Source organism: Podarcis cretensis (assembly GCF_951804945.1).
Source record: "Podarcis cretensis genome assembly, chromosome: 2".
NCBI classification, from domain to species: domain Eukaryota; kingdom Metazoa; phylum Chordata; class Lepidosauria; order Squamata; family Lacertidae; genus Podarcis; species Podarcis cretensis.
The window spans coordinates 3,878,346-3,892,449 of NC_137171.1; the positions used below are offsets into that span (position 1 = coordinate 3,878,346).

A 14,104-nucleotide genomic window follows, 5' to 3' on the forward strand; every position below is an offset into this window, starting at 1 on the left:
TAAGGCAGTGTGCAGTTGACATCAAAGCATCAATCAGAGACAGGGATGAGGAAGTGCTGGGTGGGGTGCGGAGGGGAATACCAGCCTCCTGCAGTGTCTGGAGCAGGAACAACTGGTTGAATAATCACCTCTTTCTCTTCAGGAAACATCTACTGGACCGACCAAGGCTTTGATGTCATTGAGGTGGCCAGGCTCAATGGTTCATTCCGCTATGTGGTGATCTCACAGGGGCTGGACAAGCCGCGTGCCATCACTGTGCACCCTGAGAAAGGGTAAGGATTGGTTATGGTGAGGAAGCAGACTTATATTGACTCAGACCACCGCTCCATCTTGGTCAAAACTGCCTGGAAGTGGCTCTCCAGGGTTTCAGGCAGGGGTCCCTCCCTGGGGATGTTGGGGATTAAACCAAGGACCTTCTGCACTGTGCTACAGCCCTTTCCCAAGTAGTCGGTTTGAGCACATGGCAAATGCTCACAATAAGAATAGGCTCAGAATCCATTTCTCTGTGAGAGTTAATAGAGGCTAAGGCAAGGGTGAGGAATCTGGTTTCTCCAGATGTTGATGGGCTCATGGGTTCCCTCAGCTCCAGCCAGTGTGGCCAGTGGTCAGGGAGGATGGGAGTTTCCCCACCCCTGGGGTTAAGGGCTGGAGTTTGGGAAAGGCAAGTCTGCTGGGTCTCTGCTGGAAAACCTTGCATCTGAGGTGAGGTGAGAAGGACATTCAGTTTCTTGTATATGATCTGTTGCAGCCCACTCATACAGCACTAGCCATCATGATGAATGTGGAAAGCTGTTGAAGAATAATGGTTGAGTGTTGAACTAGAACCAAAGAGACCCAGATCCAAGACAATCTATCTGTTGGCCTAATTTTCCTCACAGAGTTGTTGTGGGGCCAAATGGTGGGGGTGAGAGAAGACACTGTACCTTGGTTTGAATTCTGAGAAAGGGTAGGGTATTTTTGAATAACAATACAAATAGGGTAATAACAACATGCAGCTGTGGACCTAAGTTGCTTGGCTGAAGATGTGATACGTCTCTCTCCTCTCCTCCAGGTATCTCTTTTGGACAGAGTGGGGCCAGTACCCTCGTATTGAACGCTCCTGGCTGGATGGGACACAGCGTGTGGTCCTAATCAACACCAGCATCAGCTGGCCCAATGGGATTTCAATTGACTATGAGGTATGTCTCAGGGCCGAGGTTCACAAGAGAGAAGAAGAAGAATGGCAGGAGAAGTGGGAAATCTCTGAAACAAGAGTGCAGGTTTCAGGAGTGCACAAGGGGGCTCACTCAGGCTGCAGAGTTATGCCAGGGGTGGTCCATGTATCTTTGCACCTCCAGAGTGAAAACAAAGCAGGTCTCCCTGCATTTTGAGAAAATATATCCTACATCAAAATAACTGAATTTGTGGAAGACAGCTCTCTGAAACTTGCAAAGATCAGGAAAGCTTTTGTTTTGCATAGTTTAGTCTGTTGGCTGGTCAGAGGGTGAGGTGAGGAGGGCTGTAGTGCACTGAAGCCCTTCCGCTGGAAGTCCTGCTTAGTCCAAGCTCTGATTCCTGAGAGTTCAGCAGACATTATGGTTACACAGTTCCCCTTTGGAGGCAGACAGCAGCTCCCAGTGGATGCATGCCAGTAAAAACGAACAGGTGAAAGAAACAAAGAAAAGGTTGAGTGATCCAATTCATGGAAATCATAGAATTGTAGAGTTGGAAGGGACCCTGCGGATCATGTAGTCCAAGCCCCTGCAGTGCAGGAAGATGCAGCTGCCCCAGACAGGGACCACACCTGCAACCTTGGCATTATCAGCACCATGCTCTAACTAACTAAGCTATCCAGGCTTCTGCAATTGTAACATCTTTAGGGAAGTTTTTAATTTTTGATGTTTTATCGTGTATTTAATATTCTGTTGGGAGCTGCCTAGAGTGGTTGGGGCAACCCAGTCAGATGGGCAGCATACACATTCTTATTCTAATTAAAGTTGGGCCTTCAGAGATAATTGTACATCACTCTCCTGTTAGGATGATTTCTATTAGAAAATGATTGTCCCACATGGAGTCACACCGTCCCACATTCTCATTAGCAAACAACCCTTAAACATTCCAGTGAGTCAGAGGCGTAACCCACATGGATGGCATGTATCCTCCTCTCTCTCCCTAGGATGGGAAGCTTTATTGGTGTGATGCCCGGACAGACAAGATTGAGCGCATAGACCTGGAGACAGGGGACAAGAGAGAGGTTGTCCTGCCTCATAATAACATGGACATGTTCTCAGTATCGGTCTTTGAGGATTACGTCTACTGGAGTGACAGGTTTGTGCCTCAGCGCTACCAAGGCTGTTGGAGCAGAGAGTCCAGAGTCATGCTTGAAAGGATTTTGCAACAGCCGCATTGCTCTGCTCCCTTTCAGATGGCGAATGCGTTCATTATGGCTGGATAATTTGGGTAGTATCTGACTAAGTTGTATTCAGAGAAGGCCCACTAAAATCAGTGGACTTCAGTTACTGAAGCCTATGGGTCTACTCTATGTATGGTTGGATACAGCTCTGTGTTTCCTTTGTTGGAACCTGGTTGCATACTGGAATATAGTTTAATCTTTTGAAGTGATCATATCAATGATAGTCCTAATTCCGAAGCAGTGCTGAGCCATATGTGTGTGTGCATTGTGCATGAGTCGTTTGTAAGTGTGTTAATCAAGGGAGAAGTGTGTGCTTGGATAATCCATGAATATTTGGGTGCAAGGTGGGTGGGTATACTCTAACAACCTGCATAATTAAGAGTGTGCATATGTTGAAGGTTATTGTCTCATTTTCATAACCTATCAATGCTTCCTTTCTGCACATAGCCATGAGGCAGCTGTGCTAATACTTTGTGGGTACATCTCATACTCACACACTTGACTGTGCCTCTTTCTAGGACTCATGCAAATGGATCCATTAAGAGGGGCAGCAAGGACAATGCTTCAGATATCGTGTCTCTGCGCACAGGAATAGGAGTGCAGCTGAAGGACATCAAGGTCTTCAACAGAGCCAGGCAGAAGGGTGCGTGAAGAGGGAGACTGGCCTCCAGGCCCAGCACTGGCAGTACAGCAAGCAGTGGAGGGGGGTGGGGGTATTCAGTTCACCTCAGGGTTAGTTGGGCCATCCATGCTAATAGGAGCAGGTTGAAAAGCAACTGGATGCTTCCTCTCTTCTGCAGGTACTAATGTGTGTGCCCAGAATAATGGTGGTTGTGAGCAATTGTGCCTGTACCGGGGAGGAGGCCAGCGGACATGTGCGTGTGCCCATGGCATGCTCTCTGAAGACAGTGTGAGCTGCCGCGACTATGATGGCTACCTGTTATACTCAGAACGCACCATTCTCAAGAGTATTCACTTGTCAGATGAGAACAACCTCAATGCACCCATCAAGCCGTTTGAAGATGGCGAGCACATGAAGAACGTCATTGCCTTGGCCTTTGACTATCACCATGGCAGCAAGGGCAGCAACCGCATCTTCTTCAGCGACATTCACTTTGGCAACATCCAGCAAATCAATGATGATGGCAGTGGACGCAGGACCATAGTTGAGAGTGAGTACTGTGGGTGCCCCTTCCCACTCTTCTCTTTCCTCTGAGGAATGTTTGCAGGAGAGCAGCCTGGCCTTTGTGGGTTCCAGAAAACAAAGTGAGAGATTGCTATGGCTTCTGTGTAATCCTTTGCACATGTGACTGTTGCAGAGGCCACTTGAAGAACTACAACTCCCAGTGAACATTTCTGTTTTGGTGGGAGGATCAAGTATTACAAGTCTGGGCCATGGACTCAAGAGGATTGGATTGATTATGGTCTAGACTTCAGCAGAACTCTAGGGTCCTGCAGGACTATTGATGGGAATTTATAACAAAGTCTTCTGGGTGGAACTAGCTCTAGGCAGGAAGTCACAGAGTTCTTCTGCAATGGTGGAAGTCATTCTGGAATCTGTAAATCCTCCCATTAAACTGAGGGCAGGGCTTTGTAACAGTGACCTGGTTCACGTGCCACACATGGCTTAGTGCTAAAGTGTGAGTGCACCAACTTCCTGAAAGGAGCTCACAGCCATTTTTTCTTCACGGTCCTTTTTGCTGCTAGGCAAGGTTTGTTCTTGCTCATGGTAGTTTAGGAGAACTAAACCACAAACCTGGGGTGGGACAGCTTGCTAAGCCAAGCCTTGGTTTAGCTTAGTCTTGTGTGGCAGTAAAAAAGGATCTATGTGGCTGTGAGCTGCTTTCAGGGAGTTGGCACACTCCTGTGTTCACACTAAGCTAACTCCAGATTGAGACAGAGAGAGTCCATGTGATGGGAGAACAGGAATAATCCCTGAGGTTGGAGACTTAAGGACAGCTGTTGCAAGGGCTGCAGAGCTGAAGCAAGAGGTGAGGTAGGGAAAACCTGGCAGCACTTTCTGGCTGATTTTGTACCATGGCTTTATGGTGATAGATACTAGTTAATTTCAATACAGTTTAATATATTAAACATATCTCTAAGTGGTGTACTGAAAACTGAAGCAACAGCAGACAAATAAAAATATTTATGTGAATAAAATGGTCCTTTATCCCTAAATCATCTTGATCCATCTCTGAAGGAAATTATTTGGCAGTTGATTGCCAAGAGCAGTTTTCTTCAAAGCACTTGCCTAGGCAAACCTAGAGCACCGCAAGAGCCATAGAGGCGCCCTCACTCCGTCCTTCCTCCTGGTGACGTCTAGTATAGAGGCAGGGAACCTGTTGAACTCCCAACTTCCATAAGACCCAGCTATCATGGCCAGAGAACACTGGTGCAGGATATGGTAAGCAGGGCTGCAGTTGGAAGGAAACTATCACCAATGTCCTTAGGGGAATGAAGGAGCAACCGGGAATCAAGCCCAGTGGCTATGCAGGAGGATGGGAAACACCAGCAGGGATATATATCCTCATATTTGAATGACAAAAGTTTCTGTGTTGCAATTGCGCATATTTAAAGTGGTACCAGAATAAGGTTTGAGCAGATGGCCAGTGGGTTTTTGGGGTTCTGGTCATTAATACATCCCTGCCATTCCAAGGCATAGTGGCTTTACAGCAAAACTTGGCAAGCTCCCCTTGCTTACATTCTATTTGCAAGGAGAAATTGTTACTGAAATCTGAGCATACCTTGGATCTTTCTGAGGAGCTATTCTTGGCCCTAAATTTTTGCTTTCCCTTGATTAACTTTTATTATTTCCTCCCACAGCTGTTAAGAGAGTCACATCACAGAGGTAGCTCTCTATGAGGAGCTTTAAGCATCCTAATGCACCTGTTCACACTTTGCAATAATATGTTTGCAGTCTTCTAGTCTTAATTATTTGAGGATAACCAATTTGTTCTGCAGACAGAGTACATTGGGAGGGGAAGTCAGCTCATGTTTAGAGTGCTATATTGTGTCCCACAAAACAAAAACCCAATTTGAACATTTATATATGAAATACAGGCTAGCTCATGAGTGCATAATCCTGGCTGCTTAGTGCCAACCTAAGCAAGAAAAGTTATATGGAGCTTATTCTAGTTTAGGGCGTTTGATGAGCTTGAAGGGGGAAGAGAGGTGCATCATTTCATACGTTAGATCTCATCGAGAGTTGGAGGTGGGCGGGGGAGCAATTGTAAGGCTGTGTGAATGTAAGATATGCTACTTGGTGCTCTCCTGCGTGGGCCGGTGGTATGTATCATGGGTCAATGTGGCTGTCCTACCATGGCCCAGTCTCTGCAGAAGACATAGTATCTGCTGTCTTTTACCTAAAATATAATTGCAATGGTGGGGAATATAAGCTCATGTTTAAAGTGTTATACTGTGGTTTGCAAAATGCAGAATCGGTTCTCCCTGGGTCTTCTGTCTGGAGCTTTGACCAGAATACCCTCCCTGTAGAATGGAAGGGCCCAGCCTGCGAAGCAGTGGGGAGAAAGAATTGGCTTGCCTTGAAGGGGCCCTCCTGCTGAGATTGTAGTTTGTGGGGAACAAGAGGATGCAGCTGCAGCTTCTTAGCAAGAGAGAGGCTGAAGCAGCAACCATGGCCACTAAGCAAGGGGAAGCACATAGGAACCACACACACCCTTTGCTAGCAGCCAATAGCTGGAGGGAAATGATGCCAAAGGAGAGGATGATGTACCACGGGGAGAAATGGAGATGGATACATCAGGAGATGCATAAATATGTCAATTTCAGTTTCTCCCCATTTCTGGTTTTTAATTGTTTTAGCATTCGTTTTAAAGCCTTTTAAAGTATTGTGTTGTTATTTATGCTTTTGTATTTGGTTTCACTGTTTTGTTAAATCACCCTGGGATGCTTCAGGATGGAGGACAGTTAGAAGTGAAATGAATATTGCCTTCCATTTCAGTGGGCACTTAGAGAATGGAATGCTGGGCTAGGTGAGCCCCTGGTCTGCCCTGGAGGGCTATTCTTATGTTCTTAAGAAAAGAGCTTCCTTCACAGCTAGTTCATGCCAGGACCATTGATTAATCATGGATCTTTAGCTCATTAACTGTTTGGCTTTTAAGTTAAGAATCAGCCAGTAAGCCAGTTAAATGTATACATGTTTATTGGAATGCTTTTTTCTTTTCTTTTTGAGGTTCCTAAATGAAGTAGGTTGCCTTTAAGAGGCAGGAGTACTTCAGTTTTAAAGAAATTAGCTGCCACTTACTGTTAAAGAGAAAGGAGACAGGAGTCTTTTTGTTTCCTGTCAAGTGTATGAAGCAGGCAGTGCTCTGACACACTTTGGTTTTGAGTTAAATTGCTGATTTGAGAGGTAACAGAAGCCAACAGTCTTCTCGCAGCTACTAGGTATTCTTCACCCATGTTTTAATGTACACCAGCTGTTAACAGTGGCAAAGACTAAGATATGTGCAGCTCATTCCTAATGCCTGCTGCAAGCAAAAGCAACCATTCAGTCTCTGTTCAGTTTTGACTGCATCTCCAGTTGCTGACTGTTTTCTCAATACTATTCACAGACATGCCTTTAGTGAGTTAAGACTGATCAGGCTCATCTTCTTGGCTAGCATGGCATCCTTTTGCACATGTCCTCCTTCTCCAGAGTCATCAGACAATGCTGGACACAGTATTAAGCAAGTGTCCTCCAGGCACTTGTGTGGAAAAGCTCTCAGTGCTAGAGTTACTGTATGTTAAGAATCAGTACCTAGTCCATTCAAATATCATCTTTCATCCCTGCCTGTCTGCTCCCTTCTCTTGCATCTTGAACGGTGTATATAAATTAGAATTCCAGCAGTGGGTTTAATGAGATTCAAACCTTTCTGTGCTCAGGGCATTGCCGCTCATGTTACTGTTTGCTCTGCTAATGTGTGTGGCTGAGCACTGAGTCTCCCCCTCCCTTTCTGGAGTGGCAGGCAAAGGAAGTAGAGCCCCCTGCGCCTCATTCAGTTTTCAAACACAGGCTTGGGGCATAGCAGCAGGGTGTGCCATTGCATATGGAGATGAACAAATTAGTTTCCTTCTGTTTATTAATTTTGGGGGCTGAGACGTGCAAATACAGGCATGCCAAGATGGATAATTGCCAGTGGCTTCTGCATTTACTTGTTGCTGCTCCTTTGAATGGTTAGTCCAGTGGAAGAAAGAGCTCCTGTGCTTTTTATTTTTTGTAGGAGTAAGGAATGCTGGTAGTTTTCCCTTCCCCTGAGTTAAGTCAGGGATATCCGAGAGATTGGTGGTCTTTGGGAGCTACCTGCTATCTAGTACTGTCTTGGTTTGAGTCAACTCTGAAGTATTCTCATAACTGAGAATAATGTCATCCTGCCTTGCCTTCAGTTTACATAGGGAGCCAATACAGGTTAAGTCCCCTTTTCCTTACAGTGCTGAGATGCCATTGACACAGAAGCTGATGCTACAGTAAATGAGTGACAGGGCACCAATGTCTACTAGTTATAATGCTGATTATTTCAAATTTATGACCCACCCTTCCACTTGAAAGGGAGTGCAGGGTGGCTCACAGTAATAAAATCACATCAAAACCATTTTGAACGGTGCTATTACGTATTGCAGGCAGCAGTTAAACTCAGATTATACATTTGTTATGTGCATATTCCACCTTTGTTTAGCAGAACTCACTGCTGTATATATGGGGGTTCCCAGGTGATCTCCCATGGAGGCAGTTAACAGATCCAACTTCATCAAAGCTGCTGCAGCAGGTCTCTTCATCCACAAAAGGTGGAAACAGCCAATATCTGGAAGTGCCCTGGGACATTATTCCAGCTGAACAGCTTAGGGTGTTTATCACACATATTCACATGGTTCAAACATCACATTAAACCAAAGTTAAAATAAAACATGGTTGAATGTGATGGAGCTGCCTGCTGATGCAATTGTCAGCACTTTGCTCCGGCTCTGCTCTTGCTGCTGCTGTGCTGCCAATAAACAAGCCATAGTCAGCTTGTTGGGTCATTGAAACCTGGACTTGTGGTTTATTTCCCCAAACAAGCCATGAAGCTAATGCTTTTGCATGTGGTTTGTTGGGAGAGAAGCAAACCACAAGCACATCGTTTGCATGTAATGCCTGGACTATGGTGCGTTTCTTGACAGCACACAGGAGTCTGGGAGGAACAAAGGATCTGTGTTTTCAACAGTTTGCACCAGTCCACTGATCATTCAGACTAAACTATTTTCATTTGAAATATGGTTTAATGTGATGCACAAACCAGAACATTGTTTGAGGCAAAACCTAAAAATACAGGGGAAGTTTAATGACAGAGAATGTACAAAGTGCCTGCAGCAGCAGCAGCAGATCCAGGGCTGCACAGGTGGGGGAGCAAAGCAAAGGAATTGGCTTGAGAGCCAGTGTGGTGTAGTGATTAAGAGGGGTAGTCTCGTAATCTGGGGAACCGGGTTCGCGTCTCCGCTCCTCCACATGCAGCTGCTGGGTGACCTTGGGCCAGTCACACTTCTCTGAAGTCTCTCAGCCCCACTCACCTCACAGAGTGTTTGTTGTGGGGAAGGAAGGGAAAGGAGAATGTTAGCCGCTTTGAAACTCCTTAAAGGGAGTGAAAGGTGGGATATCAAATCCAAACTCCTCCTCTTCTTCTTCTTTATATTGAGTAGTGTCATGGCTGAGTTACCATGTAGTTTGCTGGTCAAAGACGTGAACTGAAGGGGCACGATGAAATGGCAGACTTTGCTAAAGCTAAAGCTGTGCGTGTGGGTGAAGCTTGGCTCATGCTGGGGCATCTGTGGCTTGTTTTTGGACTGGCAGGGGCACTCATAACAGCACAGTGAAGTAACTCACTCCAGAATGACAGATTGGCCACAATCACCCAGGGAGTTTACATATCAGAGCAAGGAATTGAACCTGGTGCATCAGGGTCTCAGATTATCGAGGCATTGTTTCCTCCAGGCTGTATTCAATTACCAAAGGCAAATGTGAGAAAAGTCTCTCCTTGCTATGATGCATCATGGAGCGCTGAATTAAGAAGCATTACTGAGAGACAGCAGAAGAACCCATGCTGATACTTTAATTGCAATAGTTTCCTTGTGTTGAAAGCATCTGTGGCTAAATCAATATAGACAATTAGTAAAGTTATGTTTATAGCAGCTAGATCATTAAGCAATCTGTCAGTAATCCAAATGTGCCAATAATAATAATAATAATAATAATAATAATAATAATAATAATTTATTATTTATACCCTGTCCGTCTGGCTGGGTTTCCCCAGCCACTCTGGGCGGCTTCCAACAAAATATTAAAATACAATAGTCTGTTAAACATTAAAAGCTTCCCTAAACAGGGCTGCCTTCAGATGTCTTCTAAATGTCAGGTAGTTGTTTATCTCCTTGATATCTAAAGTGAGGGCGTTCCACAGGGCAGGCGCCACTACCGAGAAGGCCCTCTGCCTGGTTCCCTGTAGCTTCACTTCTCACAGTGAGGGAACTGCCAAAAGGCCCTTGGCACTGGACCTCAGTGTCCGGGCAGAACGATGGGGGAGGAGACGCTCCTTCAGGAGGCCATTTAGGGCTTTAAAGGTCAGCACCAACACTTTGAATTGTGCTCGGAAACGTACTGGGAGCCAATGTAGGTCTTTCAGGACCGGTGTTATGTGGTGTCAGTGGGGCCTTTATTTGATATAAACTTACATGGATGATTTAGCTGAGGTTCCTGGGCCCCTTCCAACTCTACAATTCCAAGATTCTCTTTCTCTCTCTGAAAAAATGATTCTGCCTCCTCCCATCACTTGGCCAATTTTCCAAATGGTAGTGTTTTGTCTCCCCCCCCCCCCCAATGTGAATGGATATTCCATATGCCTCTTAAGAAAGAAAAAAGGAGTCACCCACCTGCTGCTCAATTGGAGATCCAAGACTGATGTCTGATCAGTGGCATCGTCTGTAATGTATGCACCCTCTGTGACTGTTCATAAAAACTTTTATCTTGAATCAGTTCAGTGGGTTTAGCTTTCTGGATTGTTGTTGCTCTCTTGGCTGTTGATTGGTTTGGGCGGGAAGGCTAGCTCCTTATTTGTCACAGATATCCCTCTCTGGAATATTTTCATGATTCTTTGGCCTCAAGGTGTCCTGAACAAGAGTGAGAGCAACTCACCAAGCAACCTTCCTTCATTTTAAAGGTTACACATGTGAGGATGCCAGCCATGAGCCTGTGATGAAGTTTCAGCTCGCATTTGTTCATGATCAACAGCAGTTCTGATGTAGCACAAAAGGACGAGCAAGCTTTGTGGAATTATGATTGGTGCTATTGTATAAGGGCTCGTAGAGAAAATAAGCCTTTGTAAGAGCAGGCCTAGGGAAAAACCAGGTAGCTCAATGAAGGCTTAGCTCCCACTAATGCAGCAGGACAGAGGGAGGAGTGAAGTGGCTGCAACTTTCTCACTGGGCACCAGTACACTTGCTCATTCATGGTAAGCCATAGTTTGGCTTAGCGTTATACGTGAACCACACTGTTTGCTCAGAAGCTTCTTCTGAGATCAAAGAAACACAGCAGTCAAGCTGGTTAAGCTGCTTAACGGATAGTCAGCAGAGCAGGGCTTGAGACAGATTTCTTGAGCAAACTGGGTGGGGAGAGCATAGAGTGGACATCTAGTTGCTAAAGCCTGAGAGTTAAAAGGCTGTGTAAGGAAACCACTATTTTGCTGAAGTTACACCATGCTCTACCTTCTCCAGATGTTGGCTCTGTCGAGGGGCTGGCCTACCACCGAGGCTGGGACACTTTGTATTGGACGAGCTACACCACCTCCACCATCACCCGGCATACTGTGAATCAGACCCGCGAAGGAGCTTTTGAGAGAGAGACCGTCATCACCATGTCGGGGGATGACCATCCTCGGGCCTTTGTGCTGGATGAATGCCAGAAGTAGGTCCAGTGTGCAAACCCTTGGAATCACCGGGGAATCTGATTATTCTTACTTGTTGATTCATTTAAATGTTTTTATACTGAATGGCATGCAAACACTTGACCTTCAAGGGCTCCCATAGCAATTTACAATATTTATACAGTACAGATCAGTTTTAGACAATGGTTAAGATTTAAAAACTACAGCATTGTTATCCAAACCATCAAGTTGAAAACCAAAATATTCGCTAACCCAGCAAACTGTATATCTTTCTGAAAGGGAGCCAAGTGCACTTTTGGAGAAGGGAGTTCCAAAGAGGTACATCATAGAGAAGGCCTATGCACAGCCTCTCCCATTGGCATTCTATGGAGGGCCTTGTCATCTCAGTGCATGAGAGGGAACACAAAAGATAAAAGAAGATTATTGCATGTTATTTCATGTGTAAAAGAGCCTCAGTCTCTTGTATACATTCTTCCCAACATTTCACCTGGCATGGGAAACAGAAACTTTCACTTCAGTGTCTAATTAAGCTGGTTTATTTGTGCATTTGAACCCTAAACTATGGCTAATATTGCCTATGGTTTGTTAACACATGCCAACCTCATAAATCATGGTTTGGTTGCTTCAGTAAGCCATAGTCAAATCTAACCACTTTTTCACCAAGTGGTGAAACTGTGATTAGTTCAAAATGGGAGGAAAAGCTGCTTGATCATATAATGATAAACCAAAGTTTAGCAAAACAGGCAGTGACCATTTTAGGTGCGTCCAATATGTGTGCAACCATGACCATGCACATTACGCCAAACCCGGAAGTGACCCGTAAACATCACAAAATGGGTGGGACAGGCTTACACGGGCCCCATCAGCACGGGGGGGGGGGGGGTTGCTGAACATAACCCCCATACAAATCGGTCATTGCCTCTACTTCTGATACACTGTGTTTTGTATACTTGTATATTTGTGAGTTGCTTTGAGACATTTTCTGTAGCATGTGACAAGTAAATGAAGTAAATTAAATAAACAAACTGTAGACCATAGTTTTACACTACATTGGAACCACACCATGGGAAAATACGTTCCTTCTGACACCCTTGACACAGGTCTGTTACTTCTTTAAAGGTCAGAACCAGTACTTTGAAGTGGGCCTGGAAACAAACTTGTAAGCAGTACTGTTCTTTTAAAATAAATGTGATTCCCTCTGGCAAGCACACTTAGGGTGCTTAGCTACCACATTTTTGACCAGTGGTAGATTTGGAATGTTTTTCAAAGGCAGCCCTTATTAAAGCTCATTACATTTATTGACCCTAGAGAGAGTACTATGCCATGTATCAGGATAGCCAGATCCCTGTTCTCCAGGAAGGATGCAGTTTGTACACCTGAACATCCAGGTACAAAGCTTGAATGCATCCTCCACTCCCACCCCGAAAAACAGCCTTGGAACTCTCCCTTTTAAAGTACGCAAGGCATCCTTTTTGTGTATACCCTGAGTGGTGATGTCTAGGCAGACTGGGAATGAATGTGATCTGAAAGTCTGAGGAACCACTGGAGTGAGCTTTCCTGGTTGCTTTGGACAAGCTTTGCTGTAAAACATCCCAGCCGCAGCTGACCAAACAGTCTTTCAGAGTCAGAGAGGTGGTAGCAAAAAGCTTGCTCAAGGCATATGCATATGCTCCTCAATAATCAATTTTCCCCTTCCCTTCAGCCTGATGTTTTGGACCAACTGGAATGAACAACACCCCAGCATCATGCGGGCTACACTATCAGGTGCCAACATGATCACCATCATCGACAAAGACATTCGCACCCCCAATGGTCTGGCCATTGATCACAAGGCGGAGAAAATATACTTCTCCGATGCCACACTGGACAAGATAGAGCGGTGTGAATACGACGGCACCAAGCGATATGTAAGTCAGCAGGGCTCCTTCCCAGGGGGTCTGGCGTTAGCAGGCTCTAAAGAAGAGGTGGTGAACCTGTGGCCCTCCGGCTGTTTGCTGTGCTACAACTCCCATCATTCGTTGCCTGTGGCTATACTGGCTGGGGTTGATGGGAGTTGGAGTCTTAGCAACACCTGGAGGACTATAGGTTGCCCATCTCTGCTATAAAGTCTCAAAAGTTAGTCACTTCTTGCCATTTGACCATGGGGTGTAGCAGACCATTTCTCACAGATGTGGAAATGGACCAGTATGATTAAGCTCTTGTTTCTTTTTAGTCACTGAGGGACATGAAAGTCCACAGAGGGCACCCCCCCCCACTTCTTGTCAAGTAATTGGAGACAGTTGTTTTTGTGGTTTTTTTAAGAAGTAGAAGACAGATTGAAAGAAGAATCACTACTCACATCTCACTTTTGCATCTAGTTAAAAAGGTGGTATAGGTTTGCATTGCTTTAAAAAACCTGCTAAATTGGTTTAATGAAAGGCAGCCATGGGAGAAACAAATGTATATGTATACAAGCCTTTCTCAGCCTGGTGCCATCCAGCAGGTTTGGACTACAACTCCCATCAGCCCAAGCTAGCACAACCATGCTGGCTGGGTTTGATGGGACTTGTAGTCCAAGCAGTTACAAAGAAACCAGGTTGCGAAGGCTGATGCACACTATGGGAAGAGATGCCTCTTTCAAAGCACTTGCAATTCTGTTATAAGCTACTGATTGTTTCCAGTCCATAAAACAGAGCTTTGAGTGGTAGTAAAACAAAGCACTTGTGTATTTGCTACCTCAATAATGGAGTGTTTTGTTTTGTGAAATATACACATCACGAATAATGGACAAACTTTCAGAGAGTATGTGGAGCCTAAGAACATGGTC

At 45.2% G+C, this 14,104-nt stretch overlaps 1 protein-coding gene across 5 annotated transcripts in view; it reads left to right on the top strand.

Moving 5' to 3' along the window:
• LRP1 (LDL receptor related protein 1) overlaps nucleotides 1-14,104 on the top strand; it is a 317,944-nt gene that overhangs the window by 241,903 nt on the left and 61,937 nt on the right. For all 5 annotated transcript variants that reach the window (XM_079967068.1, XM_079967067.1, XM_079967069.1 and 2 more), the window contains 7 exons: nucleotides 143-272; nucleotides 1,052-1,178; nucleotides 2,156-2,307; nucleotides 2,911-3,035; nucleotides 3,193-3,564; nucleotides 11,129-11,318; nucleotides 13,001-13,205. In XM_079967068.1, coding sequence (XP_079823194.1) covers nucleotides 143-272; nucleotides 1,052-1,178; nucleotides 2,156-2,307; nucleotides 2,911-3,035; nucleotides 3,193-3,564; nucleotides 11,129-11,318; nucleotides 13,001-13,205 — 1,301 coding nt within the window. The remainder of the gene's footprint in view (nucleotides 1-142; nucleotides 273-1,051; nucleotides 1,179-2,155; nucleotides 2,308-2,910; nucleotides 3,036-3,192; nucleotides 3,565-11,128; nucleotides 11,319-13,000; nucleotides 13,206-14,104) is intronic.